The sequence below is a fragment of the Micropterus dolomieu genome, linkage group LG02 (assembly GCF_021292245.1).
Source record: "Micropterus dolomieu isolate WLL.071019.BEF.003 ecotype Adirondacks linkage group LG02, ASM2129224v1, whole genome shotgun sequence".
NCBI classification, from domain to species: domain Eukaryota; kingdom Metazoa; phylum Chordata; class Actinopteri; order Centrarchiformes; family Centrarchidae; genus Micropterus; species Micropterus dolomieu.
Window position 1 is genome coordinate 23,372,672 of NC_060151.1, and position 24,089 is coordinate 23,396,760.

Here is a 24,089-nt window from a genome sequence, read left to right on the forward strand (position 1 = left end):
TCACTGTCTTTCTTGTTAAACCCTTCAGCATTTCTATTTTTCAAATGTATGTTTAAGTGTGTGTGTTCACTATTCTCAAAATAAGCTGCTATAGCAGATCACTCAGCCAGAACAGTTTGGAGCTCAACGCTCTGAAGACAGTGGAGATGGTCGTGGATTTTAGAAATAGCCCCGCCCCACCCTCCCCCATCATCCTGCGTGACTCCCCAGTCGCCACTGTGGACTCCTTCCGCTTCCTGGGCACCATCATCTCCCAGGACATCAAGTGGGAGCTGAACATCACCTCCATCACCAAGAAGGCCCAGCAGAGGATGTACTTCCTGCAGCAGTTGAAGAAGTTCAGCCTGCCAGACAATGATGGTGCACTTCTACACCGCCATCATTGAGTCCATCCTCACCTCCTCCATCACCATCTGGTACACTGCTGTCAATTTATATATTATATATTTATGTACACAATACTCTTCCGTTGCAATACGTCTGCACAACACTATCCCGGAATAATGCACATGTAAATATCTGCGACATTGTTTTTTCTCTGCACATAGTTGTATTATTTTTCTCTATTCTTCTTATATATCAACTGTATGTTTGTCTACATGTAGCACCTTATCACCAAAGCAAATTCCTCGTATGTGTAAAACACTACTTGGCCATAAAGCTCCTTCTGATTCTGATTAATAAAAACTAATAGTACAAATCACTCACTCACAACACTGGAGTCTACCATTAATTTTTCAAATATTACAGACCAATGCTTGAAAATCAAATAACCAACCAAAGTCTGAGAGTCTGAAACTAGAGTCTTTGCAAAAGCTCACACGAGAATTGATGCTTACATTTCTTTGTCAGTGTGCAATTTATACAAACTGCACATGTATGATGCAGATAACTTGCTCAGCCAAAAAGCGAAGCATATCCATCCACACAGGTCTCTACTAAACACTGCTCAGTCTGTTGAATCAGTAGAGGCAATGTACAATACAATACTGTATATCCAAAAGCAAAATACTGCATAGCTGATGAAAAATTCATTAAGTTTAAGTATACTAAATGAGACACACTGACAATGAATGAATAAGAACGTAGACTCCCTGTGTAATGGGCAGAATATCTTGATTTGAAATGAAGAAAGAACACAATAGGTTAAATTAAAACCCACAAAAAAACTCTGAAAAGGGGCTGGAAGCACCTCTACCATTTCTTCCTCATTGATAAAATCTGGATCTTGATTAGTTAGATGCAGACTCAGATGAATCTAGCAGATGTACCAGAATGGTAAGTGTAGCTAACATATTTTATTTGTTTATGTTATTTGTTAGCTTGTTAGCTTGTAACTGGCAGTGGCTGACAATACAACAATAGTGGTTGTGAAACAAAGTAATACCTGCTACGATGTTCCAGTACATTCACATTGTTATCACATAGTAGATAGCTTCACGGTCTGGTTTACATCCACAAACTGCACACTTTGCCATGTTTACTGTCAAAACCCTCACTATGGTTGTGCAAACTCTGACAAGTCCACTCTGCACTGGAGGTTTCAGCTTACTTTGCCGGTGTCATTTGGTAGACAGCGATTGGCTTTCGAATTTGTGATGTACCAAATCTTTCTTGCCCGGGGTACGTTTAAATCTAAAACAGTAGGAAAAAAGTACAATTTAAATGTATAAGCTAGAGGAAAAATACTAACTGCCACATTTGAAAACATCTAACAAATGCAGAAGAGAAAAATGTCCTTGTCTCAACTAGACACTCTCTTAAATGCTCAAGGACTTTGTGTATGTGTGTTTGCGCACAAAAGTGTGTGTTTGTTCCTTCAGAACTCAAATAGAGCTTACTATTTAATTCCCACCCAGGGATATTGTAGGTGCAGCAGGATTATTATCAGAAATAACCAATATTTATATTGAATAACAGAATTTAACTTATTAAATTCACCTCGGGGCACCACTCTTAAAGAAGGGGAAATGATTAATTAATCAATTAATGGATTCATCTCAAAATACTAGACTGTGAAACTCAGATAATAATTAAAATAAATAACTACAGGCAAAATTACCATATAACTGCTAGTAAAAGGGTTTTGAAATTATGTATAATAGAGATTGACAGTATTTACTTATTAAATAGACCAGCATGCATCTTCAAAAGCATTTATTTAAAAAATTTAAAAAGTTTAAAAGATTAAAAAAGTAAAACACACAATATCATCTAACTTAAGATACTTAACTATAAAACAAAAGTGAGTGTGTTCATGTTTATGAGAGAGAAAGTTCTGCCTCTGCATGTTGCACATGCACGGCATTAACATGTGTAGTCAGAAACAAATAAAGTATGTAAAGTGGGATTTGGCCATGTTTTATGCCAGTTCAATACATATATATTTATAAAAATGTTATCTTTATGTAGCATAACGGTGCCACGTTCTAAAACAGTTAGTCTGCATGAAAGACTGCTGCTGCTTTGTAAGCTCGCAATTCTGTTGGTTGGCGACGAGCCAGTAAAGGAAGCTTTGCGGTTGCAATGCAGTCTTTGCTGTTGCAGTGTTCCCATTGTGAAGGTCAGAGGAAATGTCCATTGTTCACCTTACAGAGTACTGGCGTTGCTAGCTGGCAGACTGTAAAGACTGTAAGAAACAGTTCGGTTCAGTGTGTCTGCTCCAAGCGGGCTACATGGCAGAGGAGACCTCTATCCCCAGGTCTGAAAGGTGAGACAGCGAGAGCAGAAAGAGAGAGAGAACAAAAGGTTAACAGCAGTTTTGTCACCCGGTCAGGGGATAGTCCAGGGGATATCCAGTTACATGAAGTGACTGGAGGAGAGGTGCAACTGTAAATGTAATGGTGTCACCGTTTTTGCAGAGAGGATAGCAGAAACACAGGCATAGGACCCAAACGCAGACTTCTGGTATTGATGCAGTTCACTGATTTATTACACAAAATGCAAACGCTTATGATAGTGGGGCAAGCACGCGTCAAAACCAGACTCGTCCAACACAGGAAAATAAATCCAAAAGGAGTGGGCAAGAATTCTAAACCCAATAATCAGGCAAAAAGGTCAAACAGGAGGAAACAGGTTCAGGTGCTGGGTTAAAGTTAACAGGATACAGGGTCTCAAGTAAACATATAAACAATAAGGCTAGAAAGAAAGAACATGTAATTTACATATGTAAACAAACTAAATCTGTCAAATAACAAAGGAGGTGAACTGGTGTATACGGTGAATGGCTGATGAGGGAATGAGTTGCAGGTGAGGAGTAGGCAGAGTAGATGAGGTAGCTGTAGGGCGGGTGAGAGAAGTGGGAACAGGTGTGTAGATGGGTGGGGCAGTATATGGGGAATATGGGGAAAGGAGGAAAAGTCTGAGTGGCTTACATTTCACAATGAACAAATTAACCTATGGCGTTTATTGGTACCTACATATGCAGTAGCAAAGGAAACAAAGTCTTATGAAGCTATACGATACTGCAGCTACTCCACCATAAATGGACACTACAGTAATGGACAACAGATTGATTTCTATGTATCGAAGACAGTTACCTTGTGGGAGGCATTGTTTTTCTTCAGGCTGATGTTGATTAAAAAGTGTAGAAAAGAGAGGATCAATTTGCATCTGACAACCTGGAGGTAAGCAGAAAATTATAATGAAGGATTTAATTGAACTCCTCTGCACAGAAGAGGAAATAGATAAGAACGGGAAACAATGCTGTATGGACTGGAGTGCTCAAATTGAAGTGCAGAGCATTATTTTTATAATTAATACACTTGTACAGTTTTATTGTCTAAATGGCAAGACAAATGCTAATATAATTAAGGTTTGCATAAATAAGGAAGGTTCAGTCACACACACACATATACACACATAGAAAGCCAAATTTTCCCAAACAGTGGGAGGTGTTATAACAGTTTGCCAACTGGAGACATTCACACTTGCATCTGGAAGGGTGCTAGCTAACGCCCATGACTTCCTATCCCATATGAGAATGGTGGACAACTTTGTTCATCATTAGCCATTCACACAAACCACCAACTCCGCATGAGAGACACTGCTTCTCCGTCTCCCACTGAGATCTCTTCTCTCTCGTGTCTAGACTCACACCTTTATTCTTTCTCCTCTCAAACCCACACATCATGACACAGTATGTGAGCACATGACATGTCATCTGCCAATATACCTCTGTTGTCACAGGCAGCAGGTGCTGATTACTAAGGATGTCACCCATTGTGCCCTGTGGTATCACACATAGGTCTGTGATCATGACGAACGCAGAAACTCAGTGTGTGCTTAGTCCAACTGGGCGATAGAGGAAAGTTCTGCCACCGAGACGGCTAATTTATAGCATTTCTCACACTTCGATAATACAGCAAGGTAATTGTTTGCCTTAACAACTGTATTAAAACGATATATTAAAAGCATTTGTGCATCCTCGCAAAACAGGTGGGGCTGTAAGAACAAAAAATAAAAATTTTCAATTTGTGGATAATCAAGGTGAACAACAGCTATAAACAAGCAATGCAAAATAAAAATGCAAGAAAGATGTGCTGAAGAACAGGGGCGTTTCTAGGAGGAGAGAGACAAGGTCTGAGACTAAGGCCCCATCCACACTACTGCGTTTTTAAAACGGGGACCTTTTGCTATGTTTGCACCTCTTGTCCAGACTAAAACGAAAACGAAGACCTAAATCTGAGAAGTTTGAAAACACTGATGACCCCGTTTTTGATTTTGAAACTCCGGAGAGTGTTTTTGTGAAGACGAGCAAAAACAGAGGACTTTAGAAACGATGACACAGACGCTCACCTTTGGCTCTCTGATTGGTTCTTATAAGTCATGCAAAGCAGAAACACGATGCTACTGACAGAGTTTTTTAGTTGGTATTTTTACAAAATATTTTGTACCTTGCAAATAACACTTGTAGGCTATTACTGTGTATGTCGCCGTATTTACACTGCGACGACTCCCAGTCTGTTTTCTGCACATTACATTCATTAACAGTCCCAGTTCATTATTGATCCATGCAAAAAAATGTCTGGTTCTAAGTCTGCATTACTTAATTCTTTCGCCAAATCTTCTGAAACTACGGAAGAGAGAGACAATCTGCTTCATGTTTACACTGGAACGGCCATTAGATGTCCGTTTCCGTCGTTTTAATGTAGACGGAAATCAACTCTAAAACACAAAATGAGAATCTTGTAAAAGGGTCTTAAATATGTAAAGTTACCTAATGGCTGCATACCTGATATAAGACTGAGATTAACGTTACATGTCCCAGGCATGACATCAGCATCCTCACCAGTTATTGCTCCATGTGAAGGACTTATTATTTGAGTATATGAGTAACAAGGGGGTTAAATTGGGCCGGGGCTGTCCAGGACTGAGAGATTACGTTAGGCCTATGACAGAAATACAATACAATGCAGCGGCCCTTTAGTAGATCACTAGCCATGGCATCATCTGACCACCCTGCCAGATCAGCATGACCAAACGCAGCCACAAGCGGTGCAACCAAATCAGGAAGAGAGGCAAGCGACCTGGGACAACAGCTAAGCTAAACCAGCTTGACCCAATAGAACAAGTGAGAGAGCTACATTGTTGGCATACATGCTTTTTCTTAACTCACTCTTCTTTGAGTATGCACGCTGCTTTAACATGTAGAGATATCCAAAGCTTGACAGGCCTGCACTGCGTAGTTACAGTTACTAAGCTAATATTGGACAGTTGCTATTCAGAGGAGGGGTTTAGGGAAAGGTAAATTGCTCTTAACATAATAGACAAGGATTCTCAAACCTATGGCACCAGTGTTTAATTGCTACTTTAGTTTTTTATTCTGTTGCATTTTTATTTGACTACTGTACTGTTTGGCACTTTGTGTTGTACAAGTAAAATAAACCAGCAGCCCTGATGACAGTAGATTGAACTGAAATACTTATTTATTTGTACAACCAATTAGGGAATATCAGTTATTTTGACTATTTGACCACACTTTTTTTCGACAGTTTGTTACCAACTCCTTTAACTAATGTCATTTATGCATGCATGCATGACAAAATCAAAATCATGTATTATCTTAAACATTGTTATCAATCAGATGTATCCAGGCAATCCTGTTACCCTACGCTAATTAGCTTGTTGACATGTACCAGTAATGTTAGCTTAGCCATGCTAAAAATTTCAGAATGCACCAGCAGCAGATGTTACAGAAATCATGTAGTTAGTGTTTGCTTAGATACATTAGTCAATAAACCAGTGGTTCTCAGGGGCAGTACAGTCACTCGTGCTCCCACTACAATCCTCCCTCCTTTAAAGGTGTTTGCTCCATCTGTTGGTCTAAAAATAAGTAGACCTCTACAGAACAGAATGAGGTATACACTATCAATATTTATTGAATAGGATAAGTGAACATTACTCATATTACTGCTTGAACCAGCATATCCTCTACTGACACACTTAAGCATAGAACCTGTAAATTATAGATAACAATATTACTATTAATTTTATCAGCTGCATCAGGCCCATTCAAACTTGCTCCTTCGGATTTCCATTTATTCATTTTCAAATATAAAATATATATACTATGGCTTGGCTGAATATTTGGTGGTTACTGTTTATAGAGAGATGTGCATCCACATATGCAGCTAGCCAAATTTAAATTCAATATTTAATCTAGAGTCATTGTCCAATGTCATTGTCCAATCCATTCTTTTTTCAACATTACTTTCTATCTTGCATTAGTCATGAGTTGTAACTAAACCCTGACTGAGAGACTAGATGATCATTGTACATACATACATAGATCGACTATCTATCTATCTATCTATCTATCTATCTATTGTGTGTGTATATGTACTGTAGATCTTAGAAAAAGGAATGTAATATATTCATTAATTACACTTTATGTGAATAGAGGTGATGCAATGCAGCAATTAGGCGATAGGAAGAGAAACTTCTCTCTCTTTCCCTCTCTCACTCCCATAGGACAGGGTGGTTTAAAGCAAACCAGCATGTATTTTCAGCCAAGATGGAGCTGCCCGATGCAGTGAAGATGGAGGAAGAGGAACTGGCAGAGGCTACTCAGCTGTATGGAAATTTTTGGGTTGAGGAAACAAGTGAGGGCCTTGATGAACACTAGAAGGAATCAATTTCTTCCTGTCCTCCATGTGTGCCGACGTTGCTTGCATAGTTAAAATATTTATTGGCCCATATCTCTCCTAAAGATTATGAGGTTTACAGTACAAGTAGATACATCAACTTCTTGTGTCATATTAAATATCCACAGTTGTCAGTTCTTCATATTAAATTCAGTTGATTGCAGTAAAATGCCATAGTACATTATTCTTCAAAGGGAAATTATGAATGAGAAGTGTGTGTGTGTACGTTTTCTTCTTCAGTCAAGCTATATGTTTCTCTATGAATTGATCGAGCTAGGCTATATGTACGGAGTTTTTTATTTTTATTTTGGCGTAAATACAAAATGTACTTTTGTACTACAAAACACAATTTCACTCTATAACTTGTAATTGTGACAATAAACCAACCTACCTACCTAGACTGGCGTAGATACCCACGCCATGTACTATGTAGACAGAATAGGCAAAATCAATATATGCTACAATTGGGGAATTAATAGTTTCCATGTTACAATGTTGACTAATTAATTATATATAAATTAACAACAAAATTGCTTCCACCGGAATTGTCTACACAACTTTATCCTTTGCGTGCAGTTCCTGTCCTGACAGTGAGAGAAGAGCCTGCACCAGAAGTGTCCCAACAGAGGAGACCTGCAGGCAGACTGTTTTGAAAAATTGCTGTCATGTCAGGTCTCCACTAACAGCATTCTAGCCCCAAATAGTTTGACTAGACAGTGCACCGTACAATGTAAACTAACTGTAGATTAACTGTGACAGATCATACATAGCATTCCATCAAGGAGCTATAAATTAATGTAGTATAGTATGCTGTGCAATAAAAGCAGATTTGATGGCAAGGAGAAAAAAGAAGAGAGAAATTTACTTTGGTGTGAAGCTGTGGCATATTTTTGGGTGTGACAAAACTTTTGGGTGTGCTGGAGCCAGTAAGTGAGAAAGTTGTGCGACACCAGCAGGGGTGTGCTCAGCACCATTGCACATACAGCAGCTAGTAGCCGGTGCAGTCAACTGTGGCGGGTAGCAGGAAGCACAGACCTCTGCAGAGTGGTCTGATGAAGCTATCCATGGTATCGTCTGCTGTCACTGAAGAGAGGTGGGCGGCTATTTTACAACAACGGACAGCCACTAGAGTTAAGAAAGAGACATTTGTTCGACAATAGAAACATGATGATGATGATATATATTATTCTAGATAATATAGATACTGTATAGACCTGACTGGCATCACTCTTCCTCTCAATTCTTCTACTTTACTGTTTTGTTCTTGATTTAGACCCAGCCATGTGAGCCTAAACCACTGATGTGCAAATATGATGACATGCACATTTCCTTTTGTTTTGCAGCCATTGTGCTAAAACTGACTCATGTGTATGAGTGTGTGTTCCCAGGTGTGGATAAAGTCCGACATCACTCATCAAGCACTCTGAATTGTGATACAGGCTTGGCCAACTGCAGTCCTTTTAGTCCAACAGACTTAGCCAAATGTCAACACAAAAGCCACAGCAGCTGATGCCATACTGCTGTTGTGTTTGTCAAGGCATCAAAGTGAAGTTTAGACAAAGTCACATGTGATCTAAAATGACTCATCCTTTTACAGACCCTGGTACTGAACGTGACTTCAAGGGCAACTTTAAGTACAGAATCAAGGAAATGTTGAGGAAACAAACATCTCTTTTGTTTCTAAATTAAATGAAGAGGACAGTGGCTTATTTCTTTGATTTGATCATCCATCCCTCCATTCCCTGTCAACCATTTATCCTGTGTACAGGGTCTCGGTCGGGGGGGGTAGAGCCAGCTGGCATCGGGCAAGAGGCGGGGTACACCCTGGACAGGTTGCCAGTTCATCGCAGGGTTGACTTCAGTACTACAATATTCCCAAAACTAACTGGAGATACTTGTATCCACATATTAGTCTCTCCTGTTTGACATATTTTTATTACTAACTTAAAATTCACATGTTGACTATCTCTATTATGTGTGGTGCCTCCTGTCAGCTACTTCTTTGAACCAGTTCACCTCTTTGATCACATGCTATAATGTATTTAAGTTGAGGAAAACCACAGTGCAACTACATAATCAACAGATGAGATGTACACAGGATGGAATTTCTACATGTTTGAGTGTGCTCTATATGCCCATTTCTGCAGTTGAATCTTGGCTGAAGTGCTGGAATGCAAATCCCCAAACACAGAAGCATCCACACTCTGAAATCCACACAATTCTTACATTTTATTAAGTTTTTACTTCAAGTGGCAGAGCTGTATATATTGAGGTTTATCACCGTTATTCATGAGAGGAGAATTTATGTAGCACAGCCCCCTCAGCCGAGCAGAGAGAAAACAAGAGACAGAAATAGAGGGCCAAGAGTGAGGGCCCATTTTCATTTTAATCAGTCAGCTTGTTGGTTCAGTTGGCTATGAGCACTCTACAAACAAAACCAAATGGCAGCTCCTGGCACTGACTGAGTCACAGAGACTTTGGGCAGAGAGATGAGAGAAGAAACATACATAGAGGGAGTTTGGGAAATCAAGGTTTCATTAAGCTGGCCAAACACAGTAAAACTTGAACGGTGATCAGCCACTGCAATGGAGAACTGGAAAACTGACCAAGACTGGACGTTTCTCTTCTTTGAGCCCTCCAGCGCCTGTGACAACGGCTGAACACACGGCAGGACTTAATGAAACAGACAGAGCAGGAAGGGTTTCATTACCCTGAATGAAAAACTCAGATAAGGCAGGTTCCTCACTGTCTATTTGAATTGGTCCATATGGTCAATAACAGGGGCGTAACAGATCCATGAATGACATGTTTAAAGTTCTAATGAAGATAAATTACCTCCTTCAAAACTACCTATGTCTGATAACCTCCAATATTGATAACAGCTTCATTATCCCTTCTCCGGTTCCTTCCTCAGCTTCTCATTTTAAACAGACCCGCAGGTCCTTCTTTACATGTGCAGCTGCTTAACTGGAGGCTGGTGAAGTTCATGGTGTAAACAGCCCAGGGGGAAAGTCTGTGTCAATCACCACGCTGTGATCTACAGAACGTGCGTGCAGGTCATGCTAGTCAGCCGTTCAACTACATGTTAAACAATTAGAGGAAAAGCTGCCTTTGCACCAGAGCTTAATTGGGAAAATGTCAAGCTCCCCAGCTGAAAGCAGCCTGACATATTAGCCAGATTACAGTCTCACTTGAAGGCTTTCCCATTACCTAAGGCATGTCTCCCAGTCTCTTTCCCATTTCTCTCACCCTCCTTGTCTATCTCATGCTTTTTCCAAATTTTCTTTCACTATCTGGCTCCTCCACTCGGAGTTCACTCTTTGCTTCTCCATGTCAGGACTGCCCTTTTATATACCTGAGAAGCTACCACAAGCTTCCCAGCTAACTTAGCTTAGCACAAACACTTGAAACAAGGAGAAACAGCTAGCCTGGCTCTGTCCAAAGGTAGAAAAATACACCTACCAGCACCTCTAAAGTTAGCTATCTTCTTTCTCGTTTGTTTCATCAGTGTAGTTAACTGGCTGCTGGCAATAGCTTCATGATCAGCATACAGACATGAAATTGATTTCAACCATTTTATCTTATCTGAAAGCCAATAAGGTAGTACAGAGTCCTAATTAAACCAATGTTAAAATGTAGCATTTTAACTTAAGTAAAGCTGTGGTGACCTGTGAAGTAATGTTTTTGTTTGTTTGTTTGTTTGTTTTTGCTGCTTCATGATGATTCTTTTACACATTTTATCATATTTGCAAAACAGCAAACTGGCTCAGTACTGTAGTTGCCATGGCTTTATTTACATTATCCGCTATTCTATCAAAAGTCCAATCTCACCCAAACATACCGCCGTCAGAAGTGATTTTCCACCACGATAAACATTTTTCTACTTGGAACTCTTTGAAAAGCAACACAGCACAGTCTCTGAAGTCTGATAGCGATTTATATAACAGGGTGAAACATAAAAACAACAAAATTGCTGAGACAGATGCATAAAATCTGTGCTGATCAAGATGAATTTGAGGCAAAAACGCAGGTACTCCACTAGTGATTAAATCGGATTTTTCCATGCTATGACATATCCTGCCAGTTAAGACCAGTCTCCAGAATTGTTGTCCTGGATATGCACATTGACAAAAAAATAATAGTGCATGCACACAAATGTATATAACCTCTTAACTGTCTTGATACTGTACTAGCTAACATACCTCATAGCTGAATGTCATGCTCCTCAAGCTGTTTCAAAACTTCTCTCATCAATGTTCAAGGTTTTAATTTTTTTATTTTTTCAATTACTTGAACACTCAGGGTTGAGGACATATTACTGCATACAGAAGACCAGGGACACGTTCCACTAAAAATAGATGTTGATGATCTTACTAAGTGCTTACATCAATTGAGGTTTCAGATGAGGCCAAACAGAACAGCTAAAAGAACCTCAAGTCTCTTGGTTTAGCTGAATATGTTAAAGTGACAGGCCTTTTCATAGCTATTTGTCAGATTCAGAAATGTAATGTTGGGACTGTTACAAAATTTATTTAATTTAAACCAAATAAGTAATTAAACTAATTTCACATTTGGCTAAGGGACAACAGTTGAAAATGATCCATTTGGGACATTTATAGTGATGTTGATCAATGTGCATTATCCCTGTAAAAAAAAAAAAAAAAAGCTTAAAAGACACGAGCTGGGCTTATCTCAGAAGCATAAAGATAAATATGAAATTTAGAAAATCTCAAATCTAATATCAACACAAAATGGTGTGTACTTATTTGCTTGACAGCAGAAGAGTCTAATGGTTGGAGATTTTGTCAATAGAATTCTCAGTGTAATAATAAAAATCATAATATGCGAAGAAATATGTTAAAGCTTCTACAATAGCTAGACCAGACCCAGTATTTGCCATGGAAAAGCTTGAAAATGTGAATATAATGTCTACATTATCTCTCTATACATCCATTCTTAAGTTGTTTATCCTGGTCACGGTTGGATGGGTCAGATGTCTATCGGCAAACATACCTCAACAAACATTGTTTTGATCCTCATATATTTGTTTTCATTTTTTATGTTCTGTCACATTCAATTTTGAGGAATATAAAGACAACCATTTAATAAATTGTCCTTAGGCTACATCTGCACTCACTCAGTAAACTCTCCACTCTCTAAAGCAACTTTTTACTGACATGACATTTCGAAGGGAGGCGACTTGATAGAAGATAGGAAAGGCTTGAGGCTGAGGTTCAAACAGACAGTTGACGGACACTTCTTAACCCCTCAGGGACTCACTGCATTTGTCTACTTCAGCTTGTTGTACCATTGCTTTTTAATCTTGAAGTGAGACCTAATGTGGTTTCTTTCAATCACATCTTAGCAGCCTAATGTTTACACACAAGGACACATTGATAATATTTACTGCACATGATGAAAGCCATGATGAGCATGAGCCCCAGAAACATCACTGAAAAGACAATTTTAGGGCAACAAGTGGGATCCAGAGGCATAAGGATATGAATATGTGAAAACGTTGCATTTTCCATCTCTCATCTCTCATTATGACTTTGTATTGTAATGTGTGCTTACTCCCAACATGCCTCTCATGTTGAGTTATAAAGTCCAAACTAAACCTCCTCCTATACAAATACTGTAAATCATGTAGTGCTAAGGTGGCGCTTACGTATTCACCCTTAATACATAAATTTAAAAACAGGAATAGAAGGTGGTGGACAGGGCCCGCACAGATGTGCACAGTTGCACGACAATAATTTCTCTGAAAAAAACTAGCAGAGGGAAGAACAAATTGTGTCCTTGCTGTGTGGTATGTGGTGCACAAAGGGTGGGACCAGAATATCTTGACATCGACACTGGCTTTGATAAACAAGGAACATAAGTACCAACTCTTATCTAAAGAGTTCCTGTCTGACATTAAGTCGTAAGAACATCCTGTCACTGCATCCGTTTGTACTAAAACTTGAAAGAAGGGGTGCCAGTAAGCTTACTGCCCCATGTAAAAAGGCTAAGTCTTTGCTGCAGCAGCCCAGGTTTGAGTCTGATCTGTAGCCCTTTGCTGTATGTTATCCCCTCTCTCTCCCTCTCAACTATCTTGTTGTTTGGATTTCAGGACAAACCCACTTAAGATAAAGATAATTGTTTGGATTTCAGGACAAACCCACTTAAGATGAGAATTGATGAATGTGGAAATTCAGACTCAAATTGTTGCCAACAGCACCTGAAGTTTGATGTACAAAAAACATTATTTTCATCATCTGTAACTACCTTGTTCATATGTGGATTTTTCCTTTAATCTTAATCAAATGTCCATTTTCCTTTTATATTCACTTGTAATGGTGCAGCAGCAAAGCTACAAGAAAAACAAAGAATGAATTTCTCATTTAGCTCAAATGTGGAATTAGAAGAGAGCTAAGTTGTCCCAAGGTGAACATTTCCAAGCCAGGAACAGCATGGCCTTTGCACTGTTAATTAGCAAACATTTCACAAGTCAGCCTGAAAAATCCAACAGTATTAGACCACTTAATGTCTGCCACGTTCGGCTCATTTCACACATTCTCACAAAATTAGCCTTATAATACCCACAGTGTGCATTCATCAAGTCTTAAAAGGAGGACACAGCTGGAGAAGTTAAATGTGCTTACATTATCAAAAAATTTATTTGAATACATGATTTTACATTCTTAAATACTGATATTTGTGGCCTCTTAACTTTCCTGGCATAAAGAGTAGTTAGAGCAGATGGAAGACAAGCCCTGAATAAATGTCAAACTCTGAACATTTTCTTGGCATTACCCACTGACCCATAGAGAAGCCCCTCTCCCAAACATTTCCCTGTAATGTAGTGTTCAGCCTTTCACAGGAGCTGCCTTTGCAGAGTGGGACTGTTAACATGCTGAAATGAACATCAATTTCCTTTTAGGGAGCTAAAATCCTCCAGTGGTCCCATAAAGTCCTGTCCTTTTTTAATGACTATCTGAATCTATTTCTAAGTATAAGATTCATAGGGAAAAACGGTGAGTAAACTGAGCCTAATGTTGGAAATAGTTCTCAAATCATTATCTTGCAGAGTTTCTTCATGCCAAAGTGTGAAGGCTAATGAGTTTAGTGAGTGTGTGAAACGTGTATCCTCCTCCGACAGAAAAGGCCAGGACCGGGACTAGCATCTGTATCTAGACTCTGCCTCCAGATCCAAGCCGCACATGTTATTATCTATGTAAGTTCAGCAATTAAGAACTTCTCTCGTAAAATACACAGAAAGCTTGCACATTTCTCTTCCTCCTTATCTTCTTGTTGTTAGAGTGGCAGATTGGCACAGTTACTACCAGCAGCAGGTTTGTAAGTTGGCTTAATTAATATGTGGAAATGGCTGTGGCGGGTAATGAGGGATTTATACAAGCACACGCTCCTCCTCAGCCAATAACCCTTCTTTCCTCTGACAGCTAGCCAAGAAAAAAGACACACTATGGTTTGTAGTCTATGTGAAATTATGTTTTTCTTGTGAATATCAGAGGATGTACAGTAAGTGCTTTAAGATGTCCATGTAACTGACCTGGCTTTTAGGGCAGTTATATTCTGCCAGGCGTCCCTAGCAGTGATAATATATAACAGTGTTATAATGTTAAATATTTCTAAATGTCTAAATGAAAAAAGCTTCTTCAGGGTCAACCAAAGAACAACACTCCTACTGTACTTCTGTACCGTAAGACTCTGGAGAGGAAAATGTAGGTAATTTTTAGTTCAATCTCCAAGGCAACAAAAGACATCAGTAACAGCATAGTTTTTACTGTCACAGACAAAACAGAGCACAGATAAGGAATGTAAAATAACATAGATGTGTGTGCAATGTTCACTAGTCTATCATCAGGCAGCAGGGACAAAAAACTGTTATAGTAGGTTGCTCTTGAACAGCAAGGATGAATTTCATCACTGCCACAGCACAGGATAATGTGGGTGCTTGACAGCAAGTAGAGCAACCAATAATCAAAGTGAAGTCAACACCGCAGACTACAGACTGACATTGTTGTAAATATAGCCCATGTGTAGGTGGTCAAAACTGCTTGCAAATGAATAACAAGCACAGACATGACCTAAGAGAATCACAGAAACAGCATGAGGCTACTGCAGCATGAAACATGGTACCATGACAGCTCATGGGTCTTCTCTGTCACTGAATGTTCTGTAGGTCATGTATGAACAACACTCTTGTCTATGAAGTGTCTCCGGAAAAGAAGGAAAAACAAGAAACAAAGCTGATAACAGAGAACTTTATTGGTGGGATCCCCTTGTGGGCAATGGTATCACTCAACCATTTAATTGGATGGGACTGACATTTACAGAGCCGGGTGTCGCAGCATTTGTGTCAGTGCTGAGGCACAACTTGCTGCCTTACACATGCATCACGCTCCACTGACTCAGGAGGGGCAGTTTTCTTCCTCGCTAAAGAAAACTCACAGTCACACTTGGCAGAGTCAAACACATATGCTCTCACATTTCAGTTAATGGGCAACTTGTGGAGACATTGAGGAGCAGCTCAGATAAAAATCAATAACCGTGATCAATCGGCTTACACATTTTCATCCGCCAATGTTTGAAGACATTCTTGCCTATCAACTTCACACAAAACCACAAGGCCCATTAATCAACATAAATAGATATTTAAGTGCCCTTGACTTATCTACTGCATCATTCTGTAATTAGAATCATTGTATCCAAGATGAAACGGGGAAAAATGGCAAATCCTTACGATCTGCGCCCTTAAGTTATTCAGACCAGCTCTTAAAATGTAACTAAAGACATGACCTTTAGTCAAAAATATGCATTATACCTTGATTTACTATTAAGTTGTGAAGTAGTTCTCTTTGTCTGAAGATTACTGTGAGACAAGATGTATTCTTGATGTATGACTTCCTGTCAAAAACTGTAAAGAAATCATTAAATGATGACAAGAATGCAATCCAACACTCTCAAAAAAGCAACATAAGACAAACATATATTGCACTTGTTTTGTTAAAAATCCAACAAAACAAAGCCTCCTGGTGTTTCCAATTCAATGTTGCCATCTCAAGAGAATCTGCATTAACCAGCGGATTCATGTTTTAAATAAACATAAATAATTATGAAAGCAGCAGCAGTTGAGTTAAATCCAGGTAACAACTCCTTGATGACTACTCCTATTCTGAACTCCTCTAGAGAAATTAATAAAAAACAGAGAGCTACTGAAGGCGAGAGAGACAGAGGGAGGCAGCAAAGTGAGACAGAGCAACAGTCAGAGAGACACACTGTGAAATACAGTTAAATACGTAATGACATTTATGTGTAGTCTGCGAATATAAGATGACCCCGCATTTTCATGTGTAATTCACTGAGAGAAAACAGTTATTTTTGGGCCTGCGAGAACTTCAATGCATTATACTTTTCTGTCTGTATACTTTTCACCCTTATCTGTGGCCTTGTTATTTCTTCACCTTACAGTATGACTTAAACATCCTCCTTGCACTCAACAGAGATACAGTCCCCTCCAAAAGTATTAGAACTGTAAGGCAAATTCCTTTGTTTTTGTTGTTCACTGAAGACATTTGATTACATTTGAGTATGAGACAAGAGTTCAGAATTTTATCTCACATTTCCTGGTATTCACATCTAGATGTGTTAAACAACTCAGAACATACCACCCTTTGTTTGAACCCACCCATTTTTAAAGTGAGCAAAACTATTGGAACATGTAACTGACAGATGTTTCTTGTTGCCCAGGTGTTGCCTTTTAGGTTGATTGTCCAAACATTAAATAGCTCTGCAAGACTAGTATAAGTTTTCATCCTTGGTTCAAACCTATAAAGCTGAGAAAAGAAGGAAAATTGACCAGAGCCATTGGACAAACATTGGGCATAGCAAGCACAACAATTTGGAACGTCCTGAAAAAGAAAGAAACTACTGGTGTACTGAGCAACAGACGTCCAACAGGTCGGCCAAGGACAGCAACAGTAGTTGAAGACAGAAATATCGTGAGAGCTGTGAAGAAAACCCCCAAAACATCAGTAAGTGACATCACCAACGACCTCCACAGTGCAGGGGTGAAGGTATCACAATCCACTGTTGGAAGAAGACTCAGAGAGCAGAAATATAGAGGCCACACCACAAGATGCAAACCACTCATCAGCAGTAAGAATCGGAAGGCCAGATTGAAATTTGCAAAGAAGTAGATCTTATGGACTGATGAGTCCAAGATTAATCTCTACCAAAGTGATGGAAAGGCCAAAGTGTGGAGAAAGAAAGGAACTGCTAATGATCCGAAGCATACAAGCTCATCTGTGAAGCATGGTGGAGGTAATGTCATGGCTGGGCGTGCATGGCTGCTTCTGGAACAGGCTCATTAATATTTATTGATGATGTAACTGATGATGGTAGCAGCAGAATGAATTCAGAAGTATACAGAAACATTTTGTCTGCCAATTTATGGAGAAATGCATTGAAACTCATTGGAAGGAAGTTTATCATGCAGCAGGACAATGACCCAAAGCACACTGCCAACAAAACAAAGGACTTCATCAGGGGGAAAAAAGTGGAAGGTTTTAGACCCGGCCAAGTCAAACACCTGACCTTAACCCAATAGAGCATACATTTCACCTCCTTAGAGGAGACTGAAAGGAGAAACACCCCGAAACAAACAAGAACTGAAAGTAGCTACGGTAAGAGCCTGGAATAGCATCACAAATGAAGAATGCAACAGTTTGGTGATGTCGATGGGTCGCAGGCTTCAGGCAGTTATTGCAAGCAAGGGTTATGCCACCAAATATTAAACATTATTTACTTACTATTTGTTCCATTACTTTTGCTCACCTAAGAATGCTGCGGTCTAATACAAACGGTGGTACTGTATGTCCTGAGTTGTTTAACACATCTAGATGTAAATACCAGGAAATGAAAGCTGAAATTCTGAACTCTTGTCTCTTACTCATCTTTTGATCTTAAACCCAGATGTCTTCAGTGAACAGCAAAAACAAAGGAATTCGCCTTACCGTTCCAATACTTTTGGAGGGGACTATATAAAAATAGCAAATGAAATGCTTTGAGGCAGTGTTACAGCATTTTGCATGCCAATGTGGATCATCAGATGTTATACAATTTTTCATAAAAAATAATTATAAACTAAAAGTACTATTTAATGCAGTGTCCATTTTTGGGACTGGGTATATAATGAACAGTGATGTAAAATACTTCAAGTACTACAATACGTGAAAATATAGCAGTATGTGTAAGGAAGGAGAATGTTCTTTTTTGTTTTATGTCTTTGCTCTTGTTCATAATATTCCAAATTTGACATTGTCATGACATAATAGAACTTAATTAGGCTACATATATTTATAGCACAGTGCAGCAAAAACATATCAGAGACTCTGTGTGAATTTAGTAAAAGCAATATTTTTACCACTACCCTACATTTTTAGTAACTGTTCCATACACCTCCACAATCAAAATAGGCAGCTCAGTGAGAAATGTAATTGATTGCACCAATGTAATTGAGTGGCCCTTTAACCATTGTAATTCCCAACATCAGTGATTGTTAAATTAAGCAAACCAACTGGCAGATCCATTTTATTTTTATGTCTTTGTAATTATTTTTGCTACAAACAAGTCATCCACACCCACTAAACATATGTCCGTGCACCAGATATAGTCCAGTGTATACTTTTAGCCGTAGGATTGCTTAATCACCGGATAATCAAGAATCCCTTAGAAGAGTACTGCATCCTGCTGGCCGGAATGGTGATGTGAAAACCAAAGCTCATTTCACACCTTGTCCATCTGCCTCCGCTGAGACTCAATTGGACTTAGAGGCTGGTGGTGGAGAAGGCACTGGCTGAATTCGTCACATCACGCTAATCTCTGAAGCCTTTTCACGGCAGATCAGGCACATGATGCACTGAAGTATCAAGTTGTTTTTACAGATGCTTTGACAGCCACATTATTTATAGGCCTCCACTATATCGCACCATTAAGTTTACTAATGTGAAGTCTACATGTTTATGTATTGCCGGTGTTCACACAGAGAAAACACATGAGACTGGTAGCGGTGTATGTATGTGTGCCTTGTATCATTGCACTAACATAAGAAATAATCTTGGTTATTGCTTACCGGAGTTAACGTATTGCTGATGCTTAGGTAATCAGAGAAATCCACATTTTGCTCCTAATGAAAAGGTCTTAGGAGTCTTCAGCTTGTGTGGTTTATTTTTCGAGGAAGTTAAACTGGATGATCTTGGAGGAACAACTTACCTTGCTGCACATGTGAAAGCATACGCCTTTTGGATATAAAAGGCTATTTTATACTTCCTTTCCTCCTTAATCCATCCATCTCTCTCTACTTTTGATGGTATGAATGTCCGTATTAGTCAATATTCTCTATAATTTTTCCACACTTTGGAAGTAATTTGGAATCATTAATTTTGTTATTGTACTGTATGTAATGAATCAGTGGTTGTGTATGATTTTTTTTTTTTGATAATGTGTCTGGGTTCTAGTTCTGCTCCTTCTCTCTAACTATGTCCTTTCCAGGCCCGGAGAGCTGATGAGAGCTCATCCCTGGAGGTTGTTAAAGCTTTTAATTATGTGATCTCTGTATTGATTTCTCTGATATTCTTATGTATCCAAGCTTGCTCTGACAACAGGGGCTTTGTTCTTGGATTGAACAGGGCCGTGAGAATGATGAGAATGTGAAGGTAAAACGTGATCCACCCAAGAGGAAATTTGTGTTTATTGCTGCATCACAGTCTGGCAGAATGTGTTTCGCGTCTGATTTGTGTTTGTGTAGTCGTGAGCGCTCAGGTGTGTGTGACATTAGTATGTACTGCCACATGTCTAGGACTTGCAGAGGCTGACTCTCACAGTGCACATTAATGGGGTAGTTGAAGAGATGGGATCCTCTCTCTTGTTGCATATTACACATGCAATTATACCTCCGGCCTCCCGATGTGCCATTGCTGTTATCAGGTGGAAACAGACTCTCTTCTTTGCAGCCTGTGTATGCCTGAGAGAGCCAATATTCAGGCGTGAATTTTAACATTTATTGCCCATGGGCTCCAGTCTCTCCAGCAGATAATGTATTAAGTCAGACACTCCTTTCTGCATTTTCCTCTCAACCTGGTTTTCTGTCATTTTCCTGCAGAACCAAGCAGAGGCCCACTACAAGGGCCACAAACACGCCCGGAAGCTCAAAGCCATGGAGGCCCAGAAGAACAGGCAGCGACGAGGGGAGGCCTCATCCACAGGAAGGGAGAGAGACCGAGACAGAGACCGGGAACGAGATCGGGACAGGAGCAAGACGTCCACATCCGAGGCAGCTCTTCCCGTGCTTATGGACACAAGCTTGGTGGAGGGAACAAGTACGTAAACAGACAGAGAGATTGGTAGAAAATCAACAGTAAGACATGCAATTTGTAACAGATCCTTCTCCACCTATTCGACGATCACTCTATCATGCTTTGGTTCCTCTAATTCCCCCTTCCTCGCTTCATTTCATCTTTCTAAACCCCCTCCACCAATTCTCCTGTCATTGACAGCTTCCATCCTCCTCCTCCATGTCCGGACCTCCCTTACCTCTTTCCCCCTGCTCCATTGTGTTACACCTAGATTACATCTTCTGTACACCTTATCCTTCACCCTCTCGCTCGCCTATCCCCTCTGTGTTTCTGTGCATTCAGACCTCAGCAATTTGAACCCACACTATCCCCCCAAAACCCCTCTGACCAGACGCTCTGTCCCTGTGCGTTGTGATGGATGGAGGGCTCCGAAGCTGTGGGATTGTGGGATGTCTGGACGCAAGAGAAGTTGTGTAAATAAAGAGGTTGATCCTAGCCTCAGTGGGGTAGTTTTTACCCCCTTTGCCTCCTTAATTTCCAGTGCTTGACTCCCCTTCTTTTCCTCCTGCTCTCTCCTATCTATCTCGGTTAGCTACAGAGGGTAGTTGGAGAAACAGAATTTCTGTATTTGTGCAGCATGAAAAGAACAACACATAGTGCTGAATGAGGGAACAAAATAGTGGTGAGGGTTTTCATTTGAGAGGCTGTCAAATTGAAAATAAAGTTAAAAGAAATCAAAGGCACTTATGTTCTTTTTACAAAAAAGTTGAGATGTTTTCACATCGTTGGTGTAAATATAGACATTTTAACTTTTGATCAAGAAAGAGGAGTGCATTGGTTTTCTTTCAGCAGAATGTGAATGTTGACTTTTCCATACGACATGGCAGCAACTTTAGCTCAGAGAGCAAGAATTGCTCATATGGCATTTTGACTGCAGAGCTAGCCATTACCTTTTGTTGTTGCACTCATCTGGGTCCATGCTTTTCATTTATCCATCTAAGGTGGAGGAGTGGAGGAGCGGTAGAGAGTTTTACCCCTCTCTCTACTTTCCTACTTCATCTTCCCCTCCACTTCCCTTGCCCCAGAGAAGATCACTATCTGAGCAGAATTTCAAAATGTGCTTGGATGCTAGATGGAATATCAGAGATATGAGGGTACTGGGAGGAGAGGTAGACACCCCCCCCCCCACACACACACACACACACACACACACACACACACATACATACCATATAAATGCTTATGTGCATGTGGATACACATAGACATGCACACTAACTTGCCTTGAGCGCTAAGAGTCTCCTTCAGAAGAGGAGAAAGTGGACAAAAGACTGGGAGCCTGATAACACTCTCATCAAAACTCATTTTAATATTCCGTTGTTGCAAAGAAGAGCTCTGAAAGAGGGAAGCAGCAGTGGAGACGAAACCAGATGAGTGGAAAATGAAAGATAAGATGAAATGAATGAAGGAGAGAGAGGGAGAAATAAGAGAGAAAGAGCATGGACGGAGGGAAGGAGAGTCATTGGAAAGAGAAAGTAGATAAGTCATAGCTAGTTTTATGCTGTGAATAATTTTGCAGTTCCAATGCAATTTTGTGAGGAGGAACACTCTTTAATAAGCCCAATTGTGTGATTGGCCTAATGTGAAATTGAAATGCAGCAGTGCGAGCCAGTGGTGGCATGCACCACAATGCCAACCTGTAATGGAATAGCGTTCCAAATTAACACTCTATGAAATGAGTTATGTCTGCCATGAAACTGAAGGCTGGTGGGGAGCTGTCAGAGGGTAATGCCCACATTTTCTGCCATCAGGAACCAATAACACACCTGTCGGCTGTTCCTCTGAGCAGTCTGTCTGGCTCAGAATAAACAGGCTCTAGACCCACAGGGTCAGCCTCTTCCGCTCCATTGGAATATCTACTAATGCGCATTTAGACGCAAGAGGTTGCTAGCATTCATGTGCCACCTTTTGACTGTGAGGTGCTGGATGGAGTTCAAAGTGCATTTTTTGTGAGGTACACAAGAACGAATGTTGAGTTACAAATTGCTTTTGCAAATGTATTTGGGCAAGTACCACAGTGGAATGGGCCAGGTAATTAAAATTTAGGCACAACGTAGTTAATCCACTAAACTATGTTGTGACAAGTATTGTTGTGTCTTATACAAATTTAATGGCAATACGGTAGAACTAGACACAAAAGCAGGACTTTTAAAGTAGTAACACAACCTCTACACCAATAGGGATATCCTATAGATTGTCAGTTAAAGAATGTTAAGACTGTCCTCAGTCATTTCAGCAAATACACTAAAACACATGTTTATGTTCAAGTGATAAGGCCCTCTGGCGACCCTATGACTCATGTCCATTGGGAGAAATAAAGTAGGGTCACATTGTTATAGACCCACAAAGTCCACAGAGTGAGGAGGCAGGGGTGGATTGATCAGTCCACAAAATGTTGTTTTTTCCCCAATTGCCTACCAACAGTCAACGTTGGTTTCTTTTAACCATGACCACGATGTTTCTTAACCTTAACTATAGCGGTGTAACATGAGAAAATGTTTTTATTTTTAAAGCAGTGATTTGTAACAGTTCTGGAAGGACAAATGATGTCGTTCATGTTGTGGCGTCGGATCAGAAAATGCTTTCTACAGAGATTCTGTCATATAGTGCACCAAAATAATTCATACATACAGGAGGGAGACAGGGAAGCAGAGTCCGCTTTTTCAATCGTGAAAGGGACTAATCGATGCTTATAAACCATGACCTACACCAACAAAGGAGGGAGTTAGCACCAAGCGAGTGAGCAAGTGAAAGAGCAGAAGGCTGGTGCCCAGAGGCAGAGGGCCTGCATCAGTCGTGACAAGCATCAATCATGCTTGGCTTTGATTGACTTTGCTGTTGAAACCGTCTTTGCAGGGACTCTGTCTGTCACCGCAGTAATGATGATTTAAAGCAAGGATTTTTCCCAAGGGAAGTTGTTTAGCAGGCGAGGCTGCCTTGGATCAGCGTTCGCCTGCTAAACCTGTGCTCGGTGCCTGTGTGCGTATGCGAGCATGTGCATGAGTATTCAATATTCATATTAATTTGCTGTTTGGCTGTGGTAAAAGTTCTCAGTGGATCAATCTGTTGAACTGAGATCTCTTCAGATTTGTTTACACTCTAAAAGCCTGTGAGATTTAATTGGACTGTTAAAACATGGATTAAACTATTTTCATGTTAAAGAAAACTGGTTACCTGCATAACATTGATCCAAATATCCATAATATGCTGCTGTGTAGTTCTACTCCACAGCGGCCCCGCTGGCACTGCCAATATACCGGCCTTTGGTCTGACAGTTTGCCAATGTTGGTGGCAGTTTCTCTTATCATGTAGATGGTCAGAGAGAAGTGGGAGATCTGACAATCAGTTTATAATGATTATTTCATTTCTAAATTCATCAATGTTTTTTTTTTACTCAATTTATGAAATTGTTCAGACAAAAATCCAAAATCCTCATATCCTCAAGCCAGAACCTATGGAAGCCCATTTCTGCGAGGAAAAATAAATAAATCAAAAGTTAGGCTAGTCATGACAGAAATAAATTATGA

At 39.9% G+C, this 24,089-nt stretch overlaps 1 protein-coding gene across 1 annotated transcript in view; it reads left to right on the forward strand.

Annotated features, from left to right (window-relative positions):
- The first annotated feature begins 15,061 nt into the window (after nt 1-15,061).
- LOC123967290 (zinc finger protein 385C-like) overlaps nt 15,062-24,089 on the forward strand; it is a 611,432-nt gene continuing 602,404 nt past the window's right edge. The window contains exons 1-2 of the mRNA XM_046043354.1: nt 15,062-15,094; nt 20,311-20,527. Of these exons, the coding sequence (XP_045899310.1) occupies nt 15,062-15,094; nt 20,311-20,527 (250 nt within the window). The remainder of the gene's footprint in view (nt 15,095-20,310; nt 20,528-24,089) is intronic.